Source organism: Dermochelys coriacea, chromosome 5 (assembly GCF_009764565.3).
Source record: "Dermochelys coriacea isolate rDerCor1 chromosome 5, rDerCor1.pri.v4, whole genome shotgun sequence".
Classification (NCBI taxonomy): Eukaryota; Metazoa; Chordata; order Testudines; family Dermochelyidae; genus Dermochelys; species Dermochelys coriacea.
Window position 1 is genome coordinate 89,232,528 of NC_050072.1, and position 26,249 is coordinate 89,258,776.

The 26,249-nt window shown below is 38.4% G+C and overlaps 1 protein-coding gene across 2 annotated transcripts in view; it reads right to left on the bottom strand.

Moving 5' to 3' along the window:
- Positions 1–1,515: 1,515 nt before the first annotated feature.
- Positions 1,516–26,249, bottom strand: part of LRRC2 (leucine rich repeat containing 2) — a 110,886-nt gene continuing 86,152 nt past the window's right edge. For both annotated transcript variants that reach the window (XM_043515132.1, XM_038403006.2), the window contains exons 6-9: positions 12,703–12,848; positions 6,142–6,297; positions 4,606–4,742; positions 1,516–2,769 (exon numbers count right to left, since the gene is read on the bottom strand). In XM_043515132.1, coding sequence (XP_043371067.1) covers positions 2,720–2,769; positions 4,606–4,742; positions 6,142–6,297; positions 12,703–12,848 — 489 coding nt within the window. In that variant the 3' untranslated portion in view covers positions 1,516–2,719. The remainder of the gene's footprint in view (positions 2,770–4,605; positions 4,743–6,141; positions 6,298–12,702; positions 12,849–26,249) is intronic.

The window sequence follows — 26,249 nt, forward strand, 5'->3', positions numbered from 1 at the left end:
AATCCTGTCTAATTTTGGCCCCAATTGCACCATGAGTATAGAGAATGACTGACTGCATCTCCAGACCCTTATGCATCTCCGAGCATGAGCACTGCACCAAATACATAAAGAACAAATGTAGTCACTTTGCTTGCACCAAAAAATCCAGACCCTTTTTTAAACTGGAATAGCAACAGCACAAAAGTGTATATTTGACAAGTAGGTCAGCTCTGAAGAATGTAAAAGATATACTCTTGATACTACCAGCAACAATGGGAGTCTCAGCTGCCAAGAATTGGGACAGTTTAACTTTATTGTTGCTACTTGGGAAAGCTGTAAACAGTAGCAGAGGCAGGCACAGGAGTTACTCACTAGCTTGGAGGAGGACTCAAAAAATTAGAAGGTCCAGGGGGGAGTAGAATAGCAATACTCCTCTCACAGCAGTCAGGAAGCTCTGGCGAAATGAGGCAAAAAAGACAGAAAGCCCCTAGCTGCTAGAAGGGGTGGAACTTCACCTTTATAAAACACTTGCTATCCACTGCTGGTGTGAAAGATACAGAACGCAAGCAGCGACCAAAATCCCACTATTTTTCCCATTACCAATAGCTGATAGCCAGGGAATGGTGCACCTGACTTGTGTGTTACCAGTCGATCTGGCCCAAGTCTAATAGGGTTAGTCCTCAATCCAGATGGGGTGTGGTAAATTTTTTAAGTCTTCATAAAACGAATAAATATATAAAACCTCTAAGGCCCTGTTACCTAGCATTTGTTAGAAGATCAGCAAGATTATCCCAGTTTTAAAAGTACATCCCATATATGATTTTATTTACTGTACTTTATAACAACATGTAAGAGAATAATTGTATCACCTAAGTCTTTAAACCTGAAAATAAATTGATTTAAAATACTCTGTTTAGCAAAAGCCATAATAAGGGTACAAGCAACAAAAATATGTATTTGCTGAAAACGGGCATTCCACAATTGCTATTTACACAAAATTAGTAAATAAAGGAGAAAAACTAAAATAATATTGATATATTCTATGACTTTCCATGCCATAAAGTATTAATTAAATACAATCTGCCTTTTCTCCCTTTCTAATGTCATGCAGTAACTTCCGTATCCCTTATATCATTTTAGTGGTATGATCTATGTACCCATGTGTGATGCAAATGAGTAGTCATACGGCTATATAGTTAACGTTGAGCATGTTGGTAAGTGTTTACAGGATAAGGGCCTTAGAGTTTAATAAGTTGTATGATTTTCACACCATATTATTGATCTGAGGTATTTTACATAATATTTGGGGGCCAATGAATTTTACCTTATCTTTACCAGTGTAACAAATGTAGAAAAATATTTTAATATTGTAAAATCATATTTTCAAAATTGTTCTTATAAATGCAATAAAAATATTTTAGTTACCTCTTTAAGTAATATTTCTGATACTCTTCTTTGCTCACCATGAATTGTTGGTGATCTTTAACCAGAAACTGGTCTTTACCTCACTGGCTATAGCAGAGCTATCACTCTTCTGTAATATGTCATCCTCGTGATGTTACTACTCTTTATTACGTGTTTCTCCCCCATTCAGAGTTACACAGTTTAGGATGATTTTAATTAAATGGCTTCAAGTTTCAATTAGTATTTTTAGATTAAAAGTTGATTTAATACATGAAAAATATTCATATGCAAAACTAAATCATTCTACAGTATGTACACTTACAGAACTATGTATAACAGATTACAAAACAAGCAAAACAAATACCATAACCAGCAAAATCATCCTACTTATAAAACTAAGGCATTTACATTACAAAAAAAAAAGTCATTGTTATGCCAACAAAAATACTGTAATTCAGAACTATCAATATTAGTCAAAGTGCTTGGTTTTTAAATATTTTCATGATGTTTTATTCATTCAAACTTCTTCCCAGAGATTATTTTTCTTTTAAAGTCGTATTAAGCCATTGCCAAACTATTATTTAAAAATTGCTTACTGCAAAAATTCCATTCACCTATGTACTAATATTTATGATAATTTAAATGCTTGTAATATCATTGAAAAAGCAACATTATTTTCACAGACTCGATACTGAGTGTCTACGTGTTGGAATTTATTTAAACTGAAAAACCGGAGAAGGACCTTTCTGAACAGCAGAAAGTAAACACATCACCCATAAACAACATATTTAAACCTACCATTAAGAACTATTGCAAACAATTGAATTAGTCATTTGGTCTTTAAAATATAATAGATCGCATGCATTTTCTAAAGCATTAACACTTCCACTGTTTGCACAGGAACAAATCTTTTTTCGTGAACCGCAACAGAATGTAAACCAGATATCGTTTAAGGCCCCTATCCTACAAACATATACCTGCTTAACTTTACTACTGTAACCCCATTGATTTCAATAGTACTATTCACAGTTGTGAAGTACAGCACATGTATAAGGGTTTGCATGATGAGTGCCTTAGCAGTGTATAATTTAATGCTTGTTGCTGTTGACTTGAAAATAAATGTTAATTTAAAAAGTGAAATTCCATCTGATGAAAACTATTTAGTCCTTGAAATTTTGTCCATAGCTGTTGAAAACAAGTATGGTAACAAATAAGAAATTCTGTGATCATTATTTAAGAGCTGCTTATGACTCTCCATGATATCAATATTTTCCATTCACATAGACAAAAATAGAGTTTTTCTAGTATCCTTCAGTGTCTTAGAGATTTCTGATCTTCAGAGCTGGAGAGTAAATGATACCTTTGTAGTATAGCAAGGCATAGATTCTGTAAAAGGAGAAAAAGTATACTATTTAAAATTTCAGCTGTATGATCATCAAGTAAACAGTTATATTTAAACGTTGCCCAGAAATAGCTCGATGTCTTTGTTTTATTTCAAAGGTGAACTACAACAGCAAATGATTTGTGTACTAGTTTTCATAGATTCTACTGGTCTATGTTATGAAGAATGTCAACCTAAATGATCATAACTGGCCTTAAAGTTCTGGCCTTAAAATTGAAACTCCATCTACAAAGGTGAATGTATTTTGTGCCTGTCTGACTTCACAGGATTAGCACTTAGGGGTAGAAACAATTTTAAAATATATATTTATTGATTTGCAGTTCACTTTTACAAAAAAAACCCCAACAAAACACCATAGTGTTTTTATTATTAACAATAATAATAATAAATTTAAATTTGCACCAAAATAAATGAGTATATATCCAATGCCCTGGGCTCCCAGGACAATTTTTAAAGATATATTCATTTTAAAAAAATCTGTCAATTATCCCAGCTCAAACCAAATAACCCAGGAACACCACAAATGAATGGACTTCCTCACATAGGACATCCCCACTAGTCATGCACTACACACTTGTTTTGTACACATCTCCCAGGCCTTTAAGGCCAAATTCTGATTTGATATTTTCTGTTTTTCCCCCTCAGTAGTGGTGCTACTAAGGGAGCAGAGGGGGTGACCCAGCTCTAGAGTATAATTCCAAGTTCAGTGTGGGGCTGTTCTCTAATCAGGGCATCTTGGCATAATAACCACCATAATTAGGGCCCTACCAAATTCATGGCCATGAAAAATGTGTCACGGACTGTGAAATCTGATCTTTCCCCATGAAATCTGGTCTCTTGTGTGCTTTTACCCTATACTACACAGATTTCACAGGGGAAACCAGCATTTCTCTAATTGGGGGTCCTGACCCAAAAGGGAGTTGCAGGGGAGATCACAAGGTTATTTTAGGGGGGTTATGGTATTGCCACCCTTACTTCTCTCTGCTTTCAGATCAGGGTGGCAGCTGCTAGCTGGGCTCTGAAGGCAGTGCAATACCATACCATGCCACCCTTACTTCTGCACTGCTATCTTCAGAGCTGGGCAGCCAGACCATCGCGGCCGCTGATTAAGGGCCCATCTCTACAGGCAGCAGCACAGAAGTAAGGGTGTCAATATCATACCATGCCATTCCTACTTCTGTACTGCTGCTGACAGCGGCTCTGCCTTCAGAGCTGGGCTCCCAGCCAGCAGCCACCGCTCTCCAGATGCCCAGCTCTGAAGGCAGCGCCACTGTAGTCTAGCAGTACCACAACCCCTGCCCTAAAAATAACCTTGCAACCTCCACACAACTCCTTTATGAGTCAAGACCCCTAAAATTACAACACTGTGAAATTTCAAATTTAAATAGTTGAAATCATGAAATTTACAATTTTTAAACTCCTATCACCAAAATGTACCATGACTTTGATAGGGCCCTAACCATAACAAATTTTGACCCCTCCACAAAGTTTGTATATGTTTGTTCAGATCCCGGGCTCTGATTCTGGCATCTCTCATCAAAACAGATCTGAAAGCTCATCTTTTGAAAAAAAGACACAAAAGAATTTTCACCCTTGTCCAATAGCATATAGAACTTCTACAGCTTTTAAAATTGCATATTTCATGTGCTCTTACATACAATTGTGCTCTTACACTTGTCTTCACTTTTTATAAAGATTCAGGATATTGTTGATCTCTGTATAATCCAAGCATATTATTTTGATGTGGCCAGGAAATCTTTATGAAATCTACATTTATATCAAAAATAATGGGAGATTTACTAAAAATTTAGTGCATATACCTCTTTCTTTTATATCTGCAATATAAGCTTTCATAAATTCTTTCTCAAATTGCTCTCGATCACGTTCACTTTCTATGATGTCTTCGGTATTGTGATACAAGATTGTTTCAAGAGGATTATCCTTAAGGCTTATAAATCTGTAGAAAAAGAAATATTAACATGAAAGGATAACTTCTTAACATGAGCAGCCGAATGTAGTTTGCTATATGTCAAATATTGATTATGTTACACATTTTTCCCCCCTTCTGAAATTACAAACAGATTAGCTCTACAAATTATATTTACTAACTTGTCTTGTTTGGGTGGATCTCACATACAGTCCATGCATGTGACCATGCAGGCCAGTCAGTTTTATTAGTCAGTCAACGTTACTTAAAAGTAGCAGGCAGAGAGGGAGTTGTGAATAACCTATGCTTAAGTAATTGAACAAAAGTGTTTTATAGTCTTTCTATTATGGAGTGAGTAAATATTTTAGGTAGCACTGTCTTTACACTCTGTTCTCCCTAATAAAATTCAGTAATCCATACTGCAATATTTTTTTCTGTCGGAACAGAGTTTTAGCATTTTGGGGCATCTGTACATATCACACTTCACAACATCTGACCAGCTGTCCCATAATTGTACAGCAACTCCTGATCAGAACAAGAAACGTCAACATAGATCCCATCCTATCCATGTTTCACAGCATTCCAGGATTTAGTCAGAATTCCTTAGTTGATGATGCACACCAACTGATGATGATGGGAGTTAGAGTTGCTTTCCAACATCCATTACAACAGAGAAGTTCAGTCTGCGTGCTTTTTTGTCATGTTTGTAAATATACTAAACCAATACTCTGAAAATGAAAATCACATGGTTGCACAAACTGCTCAATAATTCCATGCACAAAGTATGTGTACATAATTCGGAAAATCTGGGCCATCTCTTTAAAGCAACAAAAAGAAATTAATCAGTAAAATTTTCACTGTCGTCAAAAGAAAAAATATTTCAATTAATCATATGGCATAGTAATGCTACCAGGAACTGCTCTGTCATATTCAAATGAGTTCAGGTCCTAAATCCTGAGTGTCAAATCAAGACATAGGATTATCATAGTTACAAATGGGAAGGACTTACGAGTCCATCAATCTGCAACTATAGGATACAGTCTCTTAATCAAGAATATACACATTATTAAACCAACACAAGCACTGAATGTTGATGAGGCAATAAAGTCTCAGTACAAGTACAAAAACACACCTTGGTAACAGGTGAAATATCAGGAACCCTGAGGTAAACTTGTACAATTCCCCACTGGACTTCGGTGATTTCCTTGCCCTTAAAGAGTGGTTCTCATGTAAATGAGGTCAGAATTTTGCCCCAGGTTTGGTGAAAGTTGCACAGGTAACAACATACCCAGCCCAGCAAGCATGAACACAGAATCCAATAAAAGAAAAGGAAAACAGAATTGTAAAACTATTTTGAGGACCATTACTGCACTGGGTCACGTACCTTTCTATATTTGAGTATATTCATTTCTCCCTAACTATTACTTACTTTAAACCTGTGGGTGATTCACAAACATCTGTGGGTATCTCGACCAGATCATCCCCACTAACCACCAGCAAACTGAGCTTTGGCATATTGAGCAAAGCTCGTGGAAGATAAGTCAACTTGTTTTTCTGCAGGAGAAATGTGTGCAGTTCATCGAGCCTAAGGAAGCATAACAGAGAAACATGTCTTAAAGATACAATATATTTTAAAGATCTTTTATTATATATTTGTATCTATTCAAATACCAACTGTTAATTGCTTCCTCTGGGAAAGAAGTATGCAAATATTCACATGAACCATATGCTTTTCCTTATGCTGTTTTGTATTTTTCACAGAACACTCCATTGACTTCAATAGGAAGTTTCATGCATGGTTTGACAAGATAGATGCTAATAATACACCTGTGAGAAGAACTAAAAGTTTTGCCCAAATCAGAAGCTAGAGTAGCAGTGTGCACTTTCGTCGTGCAGTGAAGGTGTGTGCAGACGATGCCATGCCACACAATGTGATGCAAAGTTCTCATGTATCTCATTCTGTCAGAAAGTCATCAAAATATAGGTGGGAACAAAATATATATGGAAACTACTTATAAGAGTGATGTGACCGGGATTTAGCCTTTATTTTGTTTCCCCAAATATACAAGTACGACTGAAATCAATGTAAAGGACCTAATGTTGTGGGTTAGGGAGTAGGCTCCTTTCATTTGTGTTAAAGAAAAGGAATACTTATGGCACCTTAGAGACTAACAAATTTATTTGAGCATAAGCTTTCGTTAGCTACAGCTCACTTCATCGGATGCATTCAGTGGCAAATACAGTGAGGAGATTTATATACACAGAAAACACGAAAAAATGGGTGTTACACATACACACTATAACAAGAGTGATCAGGTAAGGTGAGCTATTACCAGCAGGAGAGCCGGGGGGTGGGGAGGGAAAAAGCTTTTTGTAGTGATAATCAAGGTGGGCCATTTCTAGCAGTTGACAAGAATGTCTGAGGAACAGTGGGGGTGGGGAGGAATAAACATGGGGAAATAGTTTTACTTTGTGTAATGACACATCCTCTCCCAATCTTTATTCAAGCCTAAGTTAATTGTATCCAGTTTGCAAATTAATTCAGCAGTCTCTCGTTGGAGTCTGGTTTTGAAGGTTTTTTGTTGAAGAATTGCCACTTTTAGGTCTGTAATCGAGTGACCAAAGAGACTAAAGTGTTCTCCAACTGGTTTTTGAATGTTATAATTCTTGACGTCTGATTTGTGTCCATTTATTCTTTTATGTAGAGACTGTCCAGTTTGGCCAATGTACATGGCAGAGGGGCATTGCTGGCACATGATGACATATATCACATTGGTAGATGTGCACGTGAACGAGCCTCTGATAATGTGGCTGTTGTGATTAGGCCCTATGATGGTGTCCCCTAAATAGATATGTGGACACAGTTGACAACGGGCTTTGTTGCAAGGATAGGTTCCTGGGTTAGTGATTCTGTTGTGTGGTGTGTGGTTGCTGGTGAGTATTTGCTTCAGGTTGGGGGGCTGTCTGTAAGCAAGGACTGGCCTCTCTCCCAAGATCTGTGAGAGTGATGGGTCATCCTTCAGGATAGTTTGTAGATCCTTGATGATGCATTAGAGGGGTTTTAGTTGGGGGCTGAAGGTGATGACTAGTGGCGTTCTGTTATTTTCTTTGTTGAGCCTGACCTGTAGTAGGTGACTTCTGGATACTCTTCTGGCTCTGTCAATTTGTTTCTTCACTTCAGCAGGTGGGTATTGTAGTTGTAAGAATGCATGATAGAGATCTTGTAGGTGTTTGTCTCTGTCTGAGAGGTTGAAGCAAATGCAGTTGTATCATAAAGCTTGGCTGTAGACAATGGATCGTGTGGTGTGGTCCGGATGAAAACTGGAGGCATGTAGATAGGCATAGCGGTCAGTAGGTTTCCGGTATAGGGTGGTGTTTATGTAACCATGGCTTATTAGCACCATAGTGTCCAGGAAGTGGATCTCTTGTGTGGATTGGTCCAGGCTGAGGTTGATGGTGGGATGGAAATTGTTGAAATCATGGTGGAATTCCTCAAGGGCTTCTTTTCCATGGGTCCAGATGATGAAGATGTCATCAATGTAGCACAAATAGAGTACGGGCATTAGGGGACGAGAGCTGAGGAAGAGTTGTTCTAAGTCAGCCATAAAAATTTTGGCATAGTGTGGGGCCATGCGGGTACCCATAGCAGTGCCGCTGATTTGAAGGTATACATTGTCCCCAAATGTGAAATAGTTATGGGTGAGGACAAAGTCACAAAGTTCAGCCACCAGGTTTGCCGTGACATTATTGGGGAAACTGTTCCTGACGGCTTGTAGTCCATCTTTGTGTGGAATGTTAGTGTAGAGGGCTTCTACATCCATAGTGGCTAGGATGGTGTTTTTAGGAAGATCACCGATGGATGGCAGTTTCCTCAGGAAGTTAGTGGTGTCTTGAGGATAGCTGGGAGTGCTGGTAGCCTAGGGCCTGAGGAGGGAATCTACATAGCCAGACAATCCTGCTGTCAAGGTGCCTATGCCTGAGATGATAGGGCGTCCAGGATTTCCAGATTTATGGATCTTGGGTAGCAGATAGAATACCCCTGGTCGGGGTTCCAGGGGTGTGTCTGTGTGGATTTGTTCTTGTGCATTTTCAGGGAGTTTCTTAAGCAAATGGTGTAGTTTTTTTTGGTAACCCTCTGTGGGATCAGAGGGTAACGGCTTGTAGAAAGTGGTGTTGGAGAGCTGCCTAGCAGCCTCTTGTTTATATTCCGACCTATTCATGATGACGACAGCACCTCCTTTTTCAGCCTTTTTGATTATGATGCCAGAGTTGTTTCTGAGGCTGTGAATGGCATTGTGTTCTGCACGGCTGAGGTTATGAGGCAAGTGATGCTGCTTTTCCACAATATCAGCCCGTGCATATCGGCAGAAGCACTCTTTGTAGAAGTCCAGTCTGTTGTTTCGACTTTCAGGAGGCGTCCACCCAGAATCCTTCTTTTTGTAGTCTTGGTAGGAAGGTCTCTGTGGGTTAGTATGTTGTTCAGAGGTGTGTTGGAAATATTCCTTGAGTCGAAGATGTCAAAAATAGGATTCTAGGTCACCACAGAACTGTATCATGTTCATGGGGATGGAGGGGCAGAAGGAGAGGCCCCGAGATAGGACAGATTCTTCTGCTGCGCTAAGAGTATAGTTGGATAGATTAACAATATTGCTGGGTGGGTTAAGGGAACCATTGTTGTGATCCCTTGTGGCATGTAGTAGTTTAGATAGTTTAGTGTCCTTTTTCTTTTGTAGAGAAGCAAAGTGTTGTAAATGGCTTGTCTACTTTTTGTAAAGTCCAACCACAAGGAAGTTTGTGTGGAAGGTTGTTTTTTTATGAGTATCCAGTTTTGAGAGCTCATTCTTAATCTTTCCCTGTTTGCTGTAGAGGATTGTTGATCAGGTGGTTCCGTAGTTTCTTTGAGAGTGTGTGGCACAAGCTGTCAGCATAGTCTGTGTGGTATGTAGATTGTAATGGATTTTTTAGCTTCAGTCCATGTTTACCCTCTCCCCCCCATTCCTCAGACATTCTTGTCAACTGCTGGAAATGGCCCACCTTGATTATCACTGCAAAAGGTTCCCCCCTCCCCCCGCTCTGCTGCTGGTAATAGCTCACCTTACCTGATCACTCTCATTTCAGTGTGTATGGTAACACCCATTGTTTCATGTTCTCTGTGTATATAAGTCTCCCCACTGTATTTTCCACTGAATGCATTTGATGAAGTGAGCTGCAGCTCACGAAAGCTTATGCTCAAATAAATTTGTTAGTCTCTAAAGTGCCTTTTCTTTTTGCGGATACAGACTAACCCGGCTGCTATTCTGAGACCATTCATTTGTGTTGTGCCCCTTGTCCTTTCTTCACACAATAGTAATTTGCAGCTGAACATTTGGTCTTGAGAGTGAATGTGGGAGCAGAACTATAAAACCCAAGGAACTATTGTTTTTCTCATTCACCCCGTATAGGTGCTGGTTCTACTGTTAGAATAGTGATGCAGCTGTATTGCATGAGAGACTCACATATTTCCTTTGAGTTCTAGAACGTATGGTGATGCTTCAGCACATTAGACAGTGTTGCTAACTCTCATGATTTTTATTGTAAACCTCATGGTATTTAGTGTTTTTCTTAAAGCTCTAGTGGCTGGAATCAGCAGATTGCAGAATAATCTCAACATTATATGGAGAGAGAAAGAGTAAAAGTTTCTAATCCTCATCCTTGCAGAGAAAAGATTGAAGCAAGAGCACTCTAAAATCTCAAAAACCAGAAGGTTAATAAAAAAACCCCAAAATGTATATATTTTAAAATTCATTATTTTTAATCCAATCTCTTGATTTGGAGGGGTTTAGCTGAGAGTTTTAATATTTGGAGTTAGCAATGCTAGGTTATCAGCTGGAAGAAACTTTGTAATGGGTTGGGTTAAAACCCCATTGATGTTGATAGGCATGAACTCACCCTTTAGTTATCATAACTGTAAACATATGTCCCATCTGAGACCAAAGGTGTGTATGAACTCACTCAGGAGCTTATGAGTTGAGTATTGCTTTGGGTAGGGAAGGGTGTGTAACAAACAGATACTGAGGTCACAGGCAAGAACAGAGAGAAAGAAGCAAAGGATATGAAGCAAGAAAGCCAAGTAGTGCCCCGTGAGCACAGTGTGACCCTGGAAAAAGCAAGAGAGACATTGAAACCAGATATTATAGGGATAACAGAAAAATGGTAGAATAGTAGTCATGGCTAGATTATAGATATTGAAGGGTATTTCCTGTTCAGGAAAGAGAGAAAAAAAGTAGTGGAGTAGCATTGTATATTAAAGATGAGGTACACTGTAAAGAAATTAGAAGTGATGGAATGGATAAAATGGAATCAATTTGGTTCATAATCACTTTGTGGAAGAAATCTAACTAATGCTCCACTGGGATAGATGTTGGGGTATGCTACAGCCCCCCAGGATCTGATATGGATATGGATAGAGACCTCTTTAATATTTTTAATGAAATAAATACTACTTGGAATTGTGTGATTATGGGAAACTTTAATTTCTTAGATATCCATTGGAGGACGAGTGCTACTAATAATGTTAGAGGCCAGATATTCTTGGATGTGATAGCTGACAGATTTCTTCCATCAAAGTCACTGAACCAACAATAGGTGATGCCATTTTAGATTTAGTATTAGTAAGTACCAAGGACTTCACAGACAAATTGGTTGTCATTCTTGATTCAAGTGATCATGAGCTAATTCAGTTTAAACTAAATGGAAGGATAAAAATAGGTATGTAACTGGGATCCTTGATTTCAAAATGGCAAACTTAAAAAACTTATGGGAGGTATTTAGGGAAGTGGACTGGACTGAAGAACAAAAGGATCTGAATGTGGAAGAAGCTTGTAATTCCTTTAAGTCAAAGTTGCATAAGCTATCTGGAGGCAGCATCCCAAGCAAGGATGGGGGGAAATTGTGGGGAAGGGTTGCAGACCAAACTAGATGAACAAGCATCTCAAACAGGTTATTAAGAGAAAGCAGAAATCCTAAAAGGAATGGAAGATGGTATGGATCAGCAAGGAATGCTACCTCTTGGAGGTCAGCAGGTGTAGGGGAAAAAAGTGAGAACTGCCAAAAGCCAAGCAGAGTTGCACCTTGCAAAGGAAATTAAAAACAATTAAACCCAAGGTTCTTTAGCCATATAAATAAAAAGAAAACAAGAAAAAAAGAAGTGAGACTGGTAAGTTTGGAGGATGGGGTGGAAATCAAAGATAATATAGGCAAGGCCCAACACCTAAATGAATATTTTGCCTTAGCTTTTAATAAGGGTAATGAGGAGTCTTGGGGTACTGCTAGGGTGGCTAATGGAAACAAGGACATGGAAGTAGAAAATACCACATCTGAGGTGGAAGTCAAACTCAAACAGCTCACTGGCTAAATTGGGGGAGCCAAATAATCTCCATCCAAGAATATTACAGGAGCTCAGACGTGAAATTACAAGCCCAATAGCAAGGATTTGTAATGATTTTGTTGGGAGAAGGGCGGAAATTTAAAATTCATACAGATAAGTTTGCTTCCCTGCTGATGTTTATCAGGCTCTATGAGCCACATTAAGCATGCTTTGGCTTGACCTTTCTCCCCACCTCATATTCCTTTCTGTGTAGCTGCACAGTTGCTGCGCCTTCAGTTGCAAGTTTGCTGCTTCTATCTCCACACAGAACATTATGTTGCTCAGGAATAAGACAGGAAGAGCAACTAGCTAACCACAAAAGAAGGAAATTGACTTCAGACCATGCGGTCAACAAACTGGAAAACTGAGGAAAATATATTTTGTTCTTCAGTATGTTTCAGTAATGGAAATGGTAGGCTTTACTTGTAAAATACGTGATACATTTGCAGATCGAAATGGAGTTTTCCAGTGATGATGTCCCTTTCAAACAATAATTGGTAAATTCAAATTTGCTGGTTACTGTCATGTTACTTTCTAGACAAATTTTCTAGTTCATGAGCCTATTTATGAAATGTAAGGAACTACCTGTCTATATCTTGTGGGAGATCTTTCAGTTTGTTGTTGCTAATATCCAGCCAGTGCAAACTTGACATCCGGAGTATACAAATTGGAATAGTGGGGAACTTGTTTGCTGACACATCCACAAATGTGACTTGTTTCAAGTTACTTAACTGGAAAGAAACAATGCAGCATTTTAGGTACATTCTACAGAATATCTTATGAGCAAATCATTAAACTCTTTAAATAAATATTATTGCTTCTCCAGATCACTTGGAGCATTCAGGATTGTATAATGTTTCTGATTTGTACTCAGCTTTATGCCACACACATCACACCCATCATTGTTCAGGTAGAGGGATACCAGACATAATTCCCTCCAAAACTTTTCAACACCTCTAAATCCACCAGAAAGACCTCTAAAATGAAATGTTATTTCCCCTTTTAAAAAGCCTGGAGTCTGGGAAAACAGCAACTGGGACAAGGTATTGACCCTGGCCTTTCCCCAAAATAGTACAGAAAACTAACAACCAGTAAATAAAGCTGTTTTGATAACTAATACACCCTAGTTATTACACACTATATAGATACTAAACAGTCATTTTTAAAAACACCATGGAAGTTTTATCAATATATCTTCTACTTACTTTAAATAGACTTCTTTGACTATAAACCCATGTAATGCATTGAAAATGTTTAGCCAAAAGACCACTTGAGAACAGCAACTTTACCAGTTCACATTAGCCTAGAATATAATCCAATATTTTTTTAAGTAAAGCTGTTTAAAAATACATTTTCTGTGTCCCAAACTAAATATATATATAAAAAATGCACTAAATCCTTTTATTAGAAGACCTGTCAAAGGAATAACATTTTTAAATAATAAACTGTGAATGTATCTAAGGTTAACTACCAATGTAAAATAGACCAGTTTAAGATTTAAATGTGTTAAATGAAGGGCTCTGTATACTAAATCCATTATTTACAGTAGGGCTGTCTATTAATCGCAGTTAACTCACACGATTAACTAAAAATACTTAATCATGATTAAAAAAATTAATCGTGATTAATCGCAGTTTTAATCACACCATTAAACAATAGAATACCAATTGAAATTTATTAAATATTTTTGGATGTTTTTCTACATTTTCAAATATATTGATGCTGCATGACTGCGTGTTATAAGAATAGCTATTTTTCCATTTATTATATGCTATTGCCAAAAGATCATTTTAATATTTAATTTTGTTTTTCTTCAGAGTTTATAATCCCACAAAAATGAATTTGGCACAGAAATATGATTGTCTTGATACAAAACTTTGGTTGGGCATGCCACACAATATATGGGGCTCTAATTATATTGTGTAGGCTACAAGCCCTCATTGCACTTTCTTTTAGGGCAATATGAAACAAAATCTATATGGTTTCTACACAGTGTTCCAGCAAAATGAAGTTTTGATTTAATCTGTCACTAAAATGCTACCAACAAACCCCTGGGGAATATGACACACTGGAAATTATGGCAGCTACGTTTTATATTTACTAAAGAAAATGCTATATATATTTATTTCCTTTTGAAAGACTAATGGATTTTTGCACCTCCTGTAACATTTCATTTATAAACCTTATCATTTTTATTTAAGCGGTTTATTTTTGCTATTTAACTTTGTTATCTGACTTTGAATCAGTCAGAATATAGGCTTTATGCAAGCTACATTTTAAACACTAGCTGCATTTGACAGTCAAACTACCTGGCCACAGTTATTGCGGTCCTTATTGTTAATCATAATTGTCATCTTTATTTGACAAACTACCCATATTGCTTCTTATCTTAATAATTTTGCTTTTAAAGAAAATAGCCTTTGCAGCATTCCAGAGCTCCACTGCTTTTCTTTTCTCTGACAGTTAAAGTTTCAGTTGAGAGAAGAGGACACTGTGTCCCTGATTTGAATGAGTTGTTTGATTAATGGGTGTGTTTTTATTTTTGCTTTATTTTTGTCATTGAAAGGGATTTACTGATAAGGTCTGTTGCTTGTGGTTTTAGTGTGAGCTGATTTTAATGAGGCCAGGCTATCACTCAACCTCTCCTGCCAGGTTTGGATGGCACTCAAAACCTTGCAGGAGGCACTCAGTAACTTGCAGGATTGGGACACATCTGTGCTGCAATACCGATGACAAGAGAACAACTCAGGTCAATTCTTTAACTCTTAGCTAACTGGCTCTTCTCAGTTTAAAGCACACCCTTAACATTTTTTTCGCATGTATTTTTAAAAATTAATTAATTATTAATTATTATTATTATTATTATTACCACCAAGGTTTTTTGCAGAAGAGTACAGCAGTTAGCAGGGAGTTGGTAACAAGAAACATACCCTATTCTCCACCAGAGACAGGATGCTAGATGAGACTGTGGCAAAACCACTCCTAGGGTTAGAGTCTGTGATTTCATCAACCCAGGATCTTGACAGTAACATAAAGAAACTCACCCCAAAGTCTTAACATAGGAACAGGTTCCTAACTAGATGACAGAATTCTGGTAATTAAAGCATGTTAAATTGGTCCCAAAAGATTTTCAGAGGCATTGGACACCCTTATCTTGTACCACTGGAGTCAATCAGAGCAGCACATCTGAAAATCAGACCACATTTATTTTGATGCCTAATTGTGAATTTAGGAGTTTAACTTTAGGCACCCAAATTTTAAAATGTTGGCCCTATTTCGTTTCAACCTTTTATCTTTAAAAAAATTACATATCACTTAAAGAAAACAGTGATGAAGTAAAACGTCTCATGTGTGATTTGAGAAACAAACAAAAATGCCAAATATTTCAAAGAATGAGTAAACCGGCTGCATATAAAATATTAATTATTACTGTAACATTGGTACATGACCTACTATAGAATGTAAAAATGCCATCAGGACTACGTTGGGGGTGAGAAGAAAAACAACCATGTACTCATTGTTTTTATTATTTATTTATATTGCAGTAGCTCCTGGAGTACCCAGCCACACTCTGCTAGGTACTGTGCGCACACTGTATAATAAAATGATGGTCTCTGCTCCAGTGTTAGTTCTGTAGCTCTGGCAGGACCAATCCTTCTCCCATTGAGTATGTCTGCAGTGCAATCAGGGGTGTGACAACAGCATGTATAGACATACCCGAGCTAGCTTTGATCTAACTAGCTTGAACAACAATAGCAGTGAAGTTACAGCAGCATAGGTGGCAGCACAGATTAGCCCACAAGTACCATGGTCCCAAGCAGGCTTGCATTGCTATTACTACACACGCTAGCTAGATCAGAGCTAGCACAGGGATGTCTACAGGTAGTCATATGTCTGATCACAATGTAGATAAAGTCAATAGCAAAACTACCACTGACACTAAAAGCATCAGGATTACTAGACTATACAAACAGCCATAAAAAGTCATGATGTGTGGAAGTGTTTTAATTGATTTTACATTTTTCCTTTATTCCACTGACTCCTGTACTTTTGTTTCATCCCTTGATCATACATACATGATTGAAGAACTGCGTGGTAATAACAAAAGCACTATTCTGCATGAAGACCTGATCCAGCAAGAAATTTAAGCACACACTTACATTTAAGTATGTAAATCCATTTCAGTCAATGGGACTACAACGGTGCTTAAAATTAAGCATGTGCCTAAGTGCTTTGCTGGATTTGGGCCATATCAAGGGCCAATATCCCAAAAGGTTACTTCTTGTTGATTAGAGTTATAAATTATAAATCTTCATACTGCTAGTACTCCAACCACGTGTAATCTACACATATTGATGCAATTTGCCAATACAAAATAGCTCTGTTTTCTAGATCTCCAAATCATGTAGTGTAGGAACATGAGGGGGTGAAAATCTAGCCCCACTGAAGTCAATAACAAAACTCCCAGTTACTTACCTGGACCTTGAAATTCGCACCAAGGGCTTATTTTTCATATTCTTTAATTAAAAACACTAGTTAGAAGACCCCTGTTAATAGTATTGCATATTATTTGACCTCTAAGTAATGTTCTGGTGGTAAAATCTTTTGATTTTCAAAGATCTCTTTTAAAATATATTCTGCTCCATCACCAATAAATGAAAAAAAAATGTATGTCCACTTTTATAACAGAACAGGTACAAATGCACCATTTTGTTATGCTCCCTCTGCACACTGCAGCAGCAATTAATGGAGAAATACTATTAGAGTGACACAGACGTAATGATATAAACACAAACAAAAACATTTTGGCACAACCAGGCACTGTATCCACTAAAGTTGTCATTTTGTTTGTTAAAAATGGTCATATTCATTTTAGATCTTACAGAAACACACAGTAAATCAATCAATATTTGCCAAAGGGAGAATTAAAAAAAAAATCAGAAGGAAGTAAATTTTATTTTCAAGCAGCCAGAAAGAATATTATAAACCAAGAAGATGACAAATGCATTAAGAACTGTAAAGCACTGGTTGACAGTTTTCTTTTAGGTTGGTAAACTAGTAACGACTCCCTTTAGAAGATATACAGAGGACATTTAAAGAGACAGTATCAGTACAATAGAATGTTGTCATAGGATAATATTGGCAGATGCTAAAAAAAAACCAAGAAAAGACAAGAAATAAAGTTAAGGCAAAGCTGAAAGGCACTGATCCTGTGCTTCAGTACTATTACAGTTGCTGACTGATATACAGAAGATATATTTTGTCTGATGGAGTGTGGTGTAGTGACAATAGCTTACTGTACCACTATGGAACTGTTGATTCTGATTAACTAAGAAACCAGGCTTTTGGGGTGCTTCAGCCAATCAGAGACCAGCTGTTCTATAAAAGTAAAGGTCTTTGTTTTAAAGAATAAATTGTTTGTATTAATTAATCATAGTTTAAAACAAAACTTTTAGAGGTAAAATTCAGGAACAGTCCCCCTGTTTTTAGGAGCTGAGAACAGAGGAATAAAAATGGTCTTGTAGTTACGGAACAGGACTAGAAGTTAAAATCTTTGGGTTCCATTCCTAAGTGTCAGATTTCCTGTGTCATACTGGGAATCAATCACTCTCTGCTTCAATATTCTTATCTGTAGAAATGGGAGCAATAATACTTTCTCTATACCTCACAATGGCTTTGTCAACCTTAGTTCACTAGCCTTTGGGAGGTCCTTATCTACTATGTTGATGAGCACCACAGACACGTCTATAAAAAATAATTAGGAGAGCCTGCAAAAGTACTCCCGCTCTAGGGTGACCAGACAGCAAATGTTAAAAATCGGGGTGGGAGTGGGGGGTAATAGGAGCCCATATAAGAAAAAGAGCCAAAAATCAGGATTGTCTCTATAAAATTGGGACATCTGGTCACCCTATCCCGCTCAGTCTTTGGTGGAAAAGCCTCCACAATTAGGGTTGGGCTTGCTGCTTCCTAAGCCAACACTTTCATAGCCAAAATCCCAAAATTCAGTGGAGTCACACCAGGGATAAACCTGTCCCACGCTTTAAGAGATTAGGTGTAAAACTCAGCTGACCCAGTCCATATCAGCGGATGACCTTTTCAGTGCTGCCTGAAAGTCTATCATCAAATATGGCTCATTTTCTTAATGTAGGTAGATCCACAGAATCTGCCTTTGGGTGTGACCACCACATTTCATGAGCCTAAAACTGGGCAAAATTTCAACAATCAACCTGGCAATTCATAGTCTTGTCCCCTGCCAGGATTTCAGCAGTCTCCCTCCTTCACCCACGCAGAGTGCTCTCAGATTTGCACTTCCATTCCAGAGGTTTTCTTTTTAAACTTTTTATGCACAGATCCAATTATAGCTAGAATGGCCTTGAGTGGAGTAACTGCTTTTACTGTGCTTTAATTAATTACCACCACCAGGCTAGCATGGAATGTTTTCATCTCATCTACCCTGTTTATTATCCTGCATTATTCTTTTTCTAGCCACACAAATCTCAGTATTTATAACATGTAACAGGTTTCTTTATGTTCTGCCCCTGCATGCATGTACAAAAACTCTATAAGGCATGTACCACCAGGGGATTCCGAAAGAGGAGATGGAACTATGGCTCCACTCCTCTCTTCCCTGGCCGGGAGAACTGGCCACCTGAAGAAGAGTGTGCACACTGCCCCCTCTCGACAAGTGGCACAGTGGTCATGAGGAAACACCCATAAGGCTACCTTATAAGGACCTTCTTGTACACCAAGGATTCAGCCCTCAGCACAAAGCCTCCAGCAGTTCCCACTGGGTCACTGCCACTCTGTACCACCCTAACTCGGGGCTGTATCCCTAAGACATAAACAGCCCACAGAATACATTGTATTATCAGAATTACGTATTCATTCGTTACAAATGTCTGCTGATGGAAATACAATTGACTTAGATGCTAGAACATTTACTTTTTTAGATTAGTAATAAATAAAATAAAATAATAATAATAATTAATTAATAGTTTATCCGGCTCAATATTTAGCCAGCTGGCTCAGCCCTGAACAAGCAATCTGTATATGGAGAAGCAATGAATCAAACAGAATTATGTACTCCTTTTCTTTTTGTGAATACAGACTAACACGGCTGCTACTTTGAAACCATACAGTTGTATAAATATTCCTATGTAAAATCAAAGAGTGAGGTCCTCACCCCTGCGCTGGCTCTTTTACCCCAGTTAAAGGTCTGGAGCAGGATAAAAGGGTCCTAAAAAAACCCTAGTTCCAGCTGAGGGTGGTTTCCTCCAGCACAGACACTGCAGAGACAACCAGAAGGCTGCCTTCCAAGGACCCCCTCATAAGCCCTGGTGTAGGGGGCATGCCAAGGGTGGGAGAGGCACCTTGAGGTGGAGTCACAGCACACAGTGCTGCAGAAATTCCAAGCAGTGCTGCCACCCATTGGGCAGTCCAGAGAAGCAGCTATAACTTGGATATGCTCCTAGTGCAGTCTAAGTAATGTCAGGAGCTTCTCGAACCTCCAGATGAGCCAAGACTCAAAGCTACCTTAGCCATTCCTCCCCTGAGCTGCCAGTTTTGTGCTGTCCATACACACCGTCCAAAAAAGTCTATTTCACTACCCATGTCCTCTCACTCTTAGGAACCTTCTTCTAATGTGTTGCCTAAACTTTTCTTTGCTTAGCTCTGTGCAACTGCTGATGATGTGTATTTCCAGAAGCGTTAATCTGTATTAGCCAATTAAATAGTTCTGCAGAGTTGTGTATAATTTGTATACTGTCACAGAATATTTTCTGTGCAGATAGCATTTCAATAATACCTACAGTATTAGGAATATTAGGATATATCAGAACATGGGGTTGGGGTAAGGAAACTGTTGATAATGAACAAATATTTAAGTAAACAAAATTCATTATGATTAATGGTACATATCTGAAATATTTGAGTTTACATGATAGTATATGAAATTCAGTGTTGACAAATATACACTGGAAGAAATAATGTCAATTACTAACACGCACATTGCTGATTACTAAATTAACTGGAACCCGGGGGGATAGAAAGATAATTATTTTGGTGAATGAAAACTTCTGTTCAATGTACACTGGTAGTCAGAGAAAATACTACTTTAATACATAAGGAGTGGTATATATTAGAACAGTAAATTATTATAGTGCCACTATATATATATCAATAGTACACCTTGACCTGCAATACTATGTTGCCGTCTGGTCACTCTGTCTTCAAGAAAGATACAGCAAAAATAGAAGGGGTCCAGAGATGAACAACAAAAACTATCAGAGGAATGGAAAGAAATTTTCTCTATCATCTTTACTGAATATTTGCAGTAATACCCAAAGATCTCGATCAAACTGAAGAAAAATTGAACAGACGATAACACTTTAGTTTAAAGAACTGATGAATAAAAATAAATTTTCAGAACAATGAACAATAGAGAAATGGTAAATCAGCTGCTCCTCTATATATTCCCTTATAAACACAAGAACAAGAAGGATTCCAATGAATCCAAAAAGGAAATAGTTTTCTTTACATAATTAACCTATGGAACTTGCTGCTATAGAATCATAGGACTGGAAGGGACCTCGAGAGGTCATCCAGTCCCCTGCACTCATGGCAAGACTAAGTATTATCTAGACCATCCCTGACAGCTGTGTTTAACCTGCTCTTAAAAATCTCCAATAATGGAGATTCCACAACCTCTCTAGGCAATTTATTCTAGTGCTTAACCACCCTGACAGTTAGGAAGTTTTTCATGATGTCCAAGCTAAACCTCCCTTGCTGCAATTTAAGTCCATGGCTTCTTGTCCTGTCCTCAGTGGTTAAGGAGAACAATTTTTCTCCCTCCTTCTTGTAACAACCTTTTATGTACTTGAAAACTATTATCATGTCCCCTCTCAGTCTTCTCTTTTCCAGACTAAACAAACAAAATTTTTTCAATCTTCCCTGACAGGTCAAGTTTTCTAGACCTTTAAATCATTTTTGTTGCTCTTTTCTGGACTTTCTCCAATTTGTCCACATCTTTCATGAAATGTGGTACCCAGAACTGGACACAATACTCCAGTGAGGCCTAATCAGCATGGAGTAGAGCGGAAGAATAACTTCTCGTGTCTTGCTTACAAAACTCTTGCTAATACATCCCAGATTGATGTTCGTTTTTTTTGCAACAGTGTTATACGGTTGACTCATATTTAGCTTGTGGTCCACTATGACCCCAGATCCGCAGTACTCCTTCCTAGGCAGTTATTTCCTATTTTGTATGTGTGGAACTGAGTGTTCCTTCCTAAGGGGAGTACTTTGTATTTGCCCTTATTGAATTTCATCCTATTTATGTCAAACAATTTGTCCAGATCATTTTGAATTATAATCCTATCCTCCAAAGCACTTGCAACCCCTCCCAGCTTGGTATCGTCCGCAAACTTCATAAGCGTATTACTGAGTCAAAGAGATTAGCAGGATTCTGAAGAGGATTTGACATTTATACAGATAATGAAAACATCCACAGGTACATTAGATAGGACAGAAAAATAAGGGATATAAATCTTCATGCTTCAGGACATAAGTCAACTACTACCTGCCTGGGGCTAGGAAAAAATTTCTCCAAGAGGCTGATTATTCCATTATGATCCATGATAGGAACACAATCTTTAAGTGAGCTGTAGCTCACGAAAGCTTATGCTCTAATAAATTTGTTAGTCTCTAAGGTGCCACAAGTACTCCTTTTCTTTTTGCGAATACAGACTAACACGGCTGCTACTCTGAAACCAATATTTTGAGGAATCTGTTAGAAGCCACAGTCAGATAGGATATTGAACTAGATGGATGACTGAACTGATCTGGATAATAATCCTATATATCTAAATTCTGAATGTATTACTAATTCAGCAATTCATTTGGACTAAAATGTTTGAAGGCTCTTCTGGGGTGAAGATATAGATATGATTAGCATTCGGTGTAGAATCTGCCAAGAAATAAGACCTTGAACCAGCAAAGCCTTTAAGCATTTGCTTAACTGCAATAGGACTGCTCCCATTAAAATTAAGCATGTGCTTAAGTGATGTATTGGACTGAGGCCTAAGAAAACAAAAATCACATTTCAAAGCACTGACTCCTCTCTGATTTCCCATGAATACATTCCTTTCTGCAGCAAAGCTGGAGAGAAGTCAGGAGAGACCAGATCATGGCTTCCTTCACAGAAGATGCATAAGCTCCTTTATGCAATTTTAAAATGCTGTGCCACAGCCAATGGAAACTCAGGAAATTAAAAATGTACATAATTGATTGCTATTTATCTTCTTATAAGATAACATCACTGCATTAGAGCAGTAGTTCTAGACAACTTACAGATCCCCTGTGCTTCTTACAGTCAACAGCATCCAAATTAATGTTGATGCCCCCTACTCTTAAATGTAGAGCCAGATTTTCAAAAGTGTTCAGCTTCTGCAATCAAGCTCAAATTTTTGAAACACGCAACTGTCATTTGGGAATCTAAAAGAAATAGCCAGATTTTCAGAAGAGTCTGCCGCACCTAGTAGTTCCCATTGTTTTCATCCTCAGAAGTTGGCATCTCAATGGCATTGCAATACTCTTGAAAATCTTTCCACTTAATTTAGGAGTCTGACTGGGAGCCATTGGGTGCTGAGCTCTTTTGAAAATCTGATCCTTAATAAAATATATATTTTTTTCTATTACAGTAGCACATAAAGGCCCCCAACTGAGATCCAGGTCCCATTGTGCTAGGTGCTATACAAATAGAGTAAGAGTCTCTTCATAAAACCCAGGTTTCCTGATTCTCAATCCTATGACACATCCATTCAGACCACTCTGCTTCCCAGTTTATTTTTAACAGTCCTGTTCAACTTTCAAGATTTGTTTTGGTAATGTAGTATGATCATTGGGAAACATTAAGATTATTTGTTTTCTAAGAACTCTAGCTCCTGACCTCCATCTGTTCTTAACTGCAACAGCAGGTCCTTCAATCGAGTGCCTGTAAATTTTTTCATTGCCTCTAGCCATCTTTTCAGAGACCATTTTGTATTACATAATATTCTGAGGTCTTGGTGCCAGCTTCTGAGGATGAAAATATTTCAACTATATTAAAAGTAATTTCAGGGAATAAAACTTTCTTTAACCCTTTTCCTGCCCCCAAGAGAGATCTCCAGAAATAAACAACAACTGCAACAAAAGCACAACTGGTGGAACAGGGGCTAAGACACACACACCTGACCTTCCAAATATCTAACTACTAATTCATTCTAGTAAAAGCATTACAAAATAGTATTAGCAATATCAGATCAGTCCAACAGACTATCTCTAGCAGTGGGCCAATATCTGATATGTCAGAGAAAGGGGAAAAAACCAATAAAACAAAAATATCCAACATCAATTTTGCAAAATTTTACATGGTGACAAAAATCTTTCTTTTTCCCTGAAGTTATCTGCTTATACCCTGAAGAATGAGATTTAATTAACCTTATCATAGCCTGCATAACTATAAATGATATTGTTCATAAAATTTTCCAGGGCTTTCTAATATTTAGCCACAATAACTGGCTCAATGGCATGCTGCAGCAATGAATTTCATAGGTTGCCTATCAGCTGTATGAAGAAGCATTTCTTTACATTTGTTCTAAATTTACCAGCCATTAATTTCATAATATAAGATTCATTGTCCTTTCCATGTGACTTCTGATATATTACAGGGCCCAGCTCTGTGAAGTACTGGGTGTCTTCTGCTAGGTTCTGAGAGGAAAGGAAAAGATACAATGATTGAAGGGAACATAACGAGGGACAGGGAAAATGAAGCTGGCCACAGAGAGACAATGAGGGAGTGAGGCAGAAGGAGGTTGGAGCAAACAACCAATGCATAGATGGAAAAGAAAAGTTCACAACATGCACCTAATCAGACATAGACAGAAGCCTTCACTTTTAGGAAACAATGCCTCCTTGGATTCATTTGTGGGCCCAGAATCACCCACAGTTGTAAAACTCTTGCATACTGTGTGGACACTTGATAATTGTCCTGTTCTATTCATTCCCTTTGACACATCTGGCATTACTGGGCTAGATGGACCATTGGTCTGACCCAGTATGAACATTCTTATGTTCTTATGACAAACCTCTTCAACAACAGGAACAGTAACCACTCTGTCTTCAGTCTACTTCCACCAAGCCACTAGCATCACTTCTATTATATGTAGGCTCAACATCAGCCAACTTGTTCACCTTTAAGTCCCAATCTTTGCCTGACACTGAAAAAGTACAGATACAGCATCATCCAGGTAAAATGGAAAAATAATATGGAGCTGTGTGTCACAAACTGGGGCATAGGCAATCAGGCCTGGAGGTCAGATCAGAGGCAGTCAGAGGCTGGGAGCCTTTCATTACCACTGGCAGAGGGTACATCAAACCATAACTCACATCAAGCCTGACATACTTATTGCCTTAACACACTATTGACGTAATCTGTATCTAAAAGTGTCGTGTAAGATGTTATATTTAGTGAGATGTCATATGACTTAGTTGGGGTTGGTCCTGCTTGAGCAGGGGGTTAGACTGGATGACCTCCTGAGGCCTCTTCCAACCCTCATCTTCTATGAATCTATGATATGCAAACTGATAACACATTGGTCATGAATATTATTGTGTGATATATGTACTGGCAGTGTATAAAGAACTTTAGATCTGTATTGAAAATATGTTCTTAAAAGGTGTTTAGCAAGCAGTGTATAAGACCAACCAATCCAAGATAAAGATCATTGTTTCCCCTGTTTTCCAGTGTCTCCAGTGTAAACAGACAGGTAATACCTCAGGAGGACAATGAAAAGTACATCTACATGTAAGTTAAACTAAGCCATCAAGCTTAAGAGGGGGAAGACTGCTTAATGATCATGACAGAGGATGGAGCCTGCACTCCCAGGAAACTTTCTGGCTCTTGAAACAGAGACAATAGACTTTGGGAAATATAAGCAAAGTCCAAAAAAAAAAAGCCATTTTATCATCCATCACGTGGGTGTCAAAGGGGAAGCAGCGCCCCTTGAGCTTATGAAAAGTAGACCTTCTTGGCCTGAAAACCAAGAGTAGCTGGAACTGACTATAGGTGAGAAACCTGCTTAGACAAAGATTGTAACTTGCTGAAGTTGTTTTAGTCACTAAAAAGTGTGTTTTGTTTTGTTTCACTGTAACCATATCTGTGTCTTCTGTTCTTACTTATTGTCATTCAAATTTTGGTTCTTTGTTAATAAACATTCTTGTTTTATTACAAAACCATCTCAGTGCTGTGTATTAAACTAAGGATGAAATCCTCAGCTAAACTAACAGGCTGGTGTCAGCTCTGTCTCTTTGGAGGCAGCGAATGTAATAATTTGAGTATCCAGTGAGAGGGACTGGACACTGCAAGGGAGATGGTTTTGGACAGACTTGGGACTGGAAAGGCTGTTGCTGTCACTCTGCAAGGAGTAACCAGGCTGATGGAAGCCAGGGTGAAGACATTGTATTGTAAGCAGGCTGCTAGTGTCAGTGCTCAGAGCCAAAGCCACACAGCACAGAAGCACCTAGGGTTCCAGGGCAGGCAATGACAGAACCCCTTAATGGTCTAGGTGAAACCCCAAACCATCACAGAGGCCACAGACAGAGCCAAAGTTCAAAGCCACTGCCAGCGATAAGGAGTCAGAGCTGGAGCAAGGCAGCAGGGCTGGAGCTGGTCAAAAATAAGACAGGAGTGGGACTGGGAACAAGGCAGGCACAGAAGCGATTATAGCTGCAGGAGTAAGCATTACGTTTCCAGCAGCTTGCCACCACTACTGCTGAGCTTAAATGCACACCTGATGGCATCTTCCAGCCAACAGGGCAGGCCAGCAAATCAGACAATTCTGCCACATCCCAACTAGCCTCATTAACTGGGCATGCCCAGCAAGCCCCAGGCTCAGCTGACAGAATTCAAGCCCATAGTGCACCATCTGCAGCCACTAACACTTTGCACCTGACTGATAGCACTGCATCACATCTTCTTGTCCACCCTCACAAGAAACTGTTGAGGATATACAAAAATTCATGGTTAACAGTATTAAATGTTGCTGACAGCTATAAAAATGTAACTTGTAATCATGTAACTAGCCTGTAATTAGCTG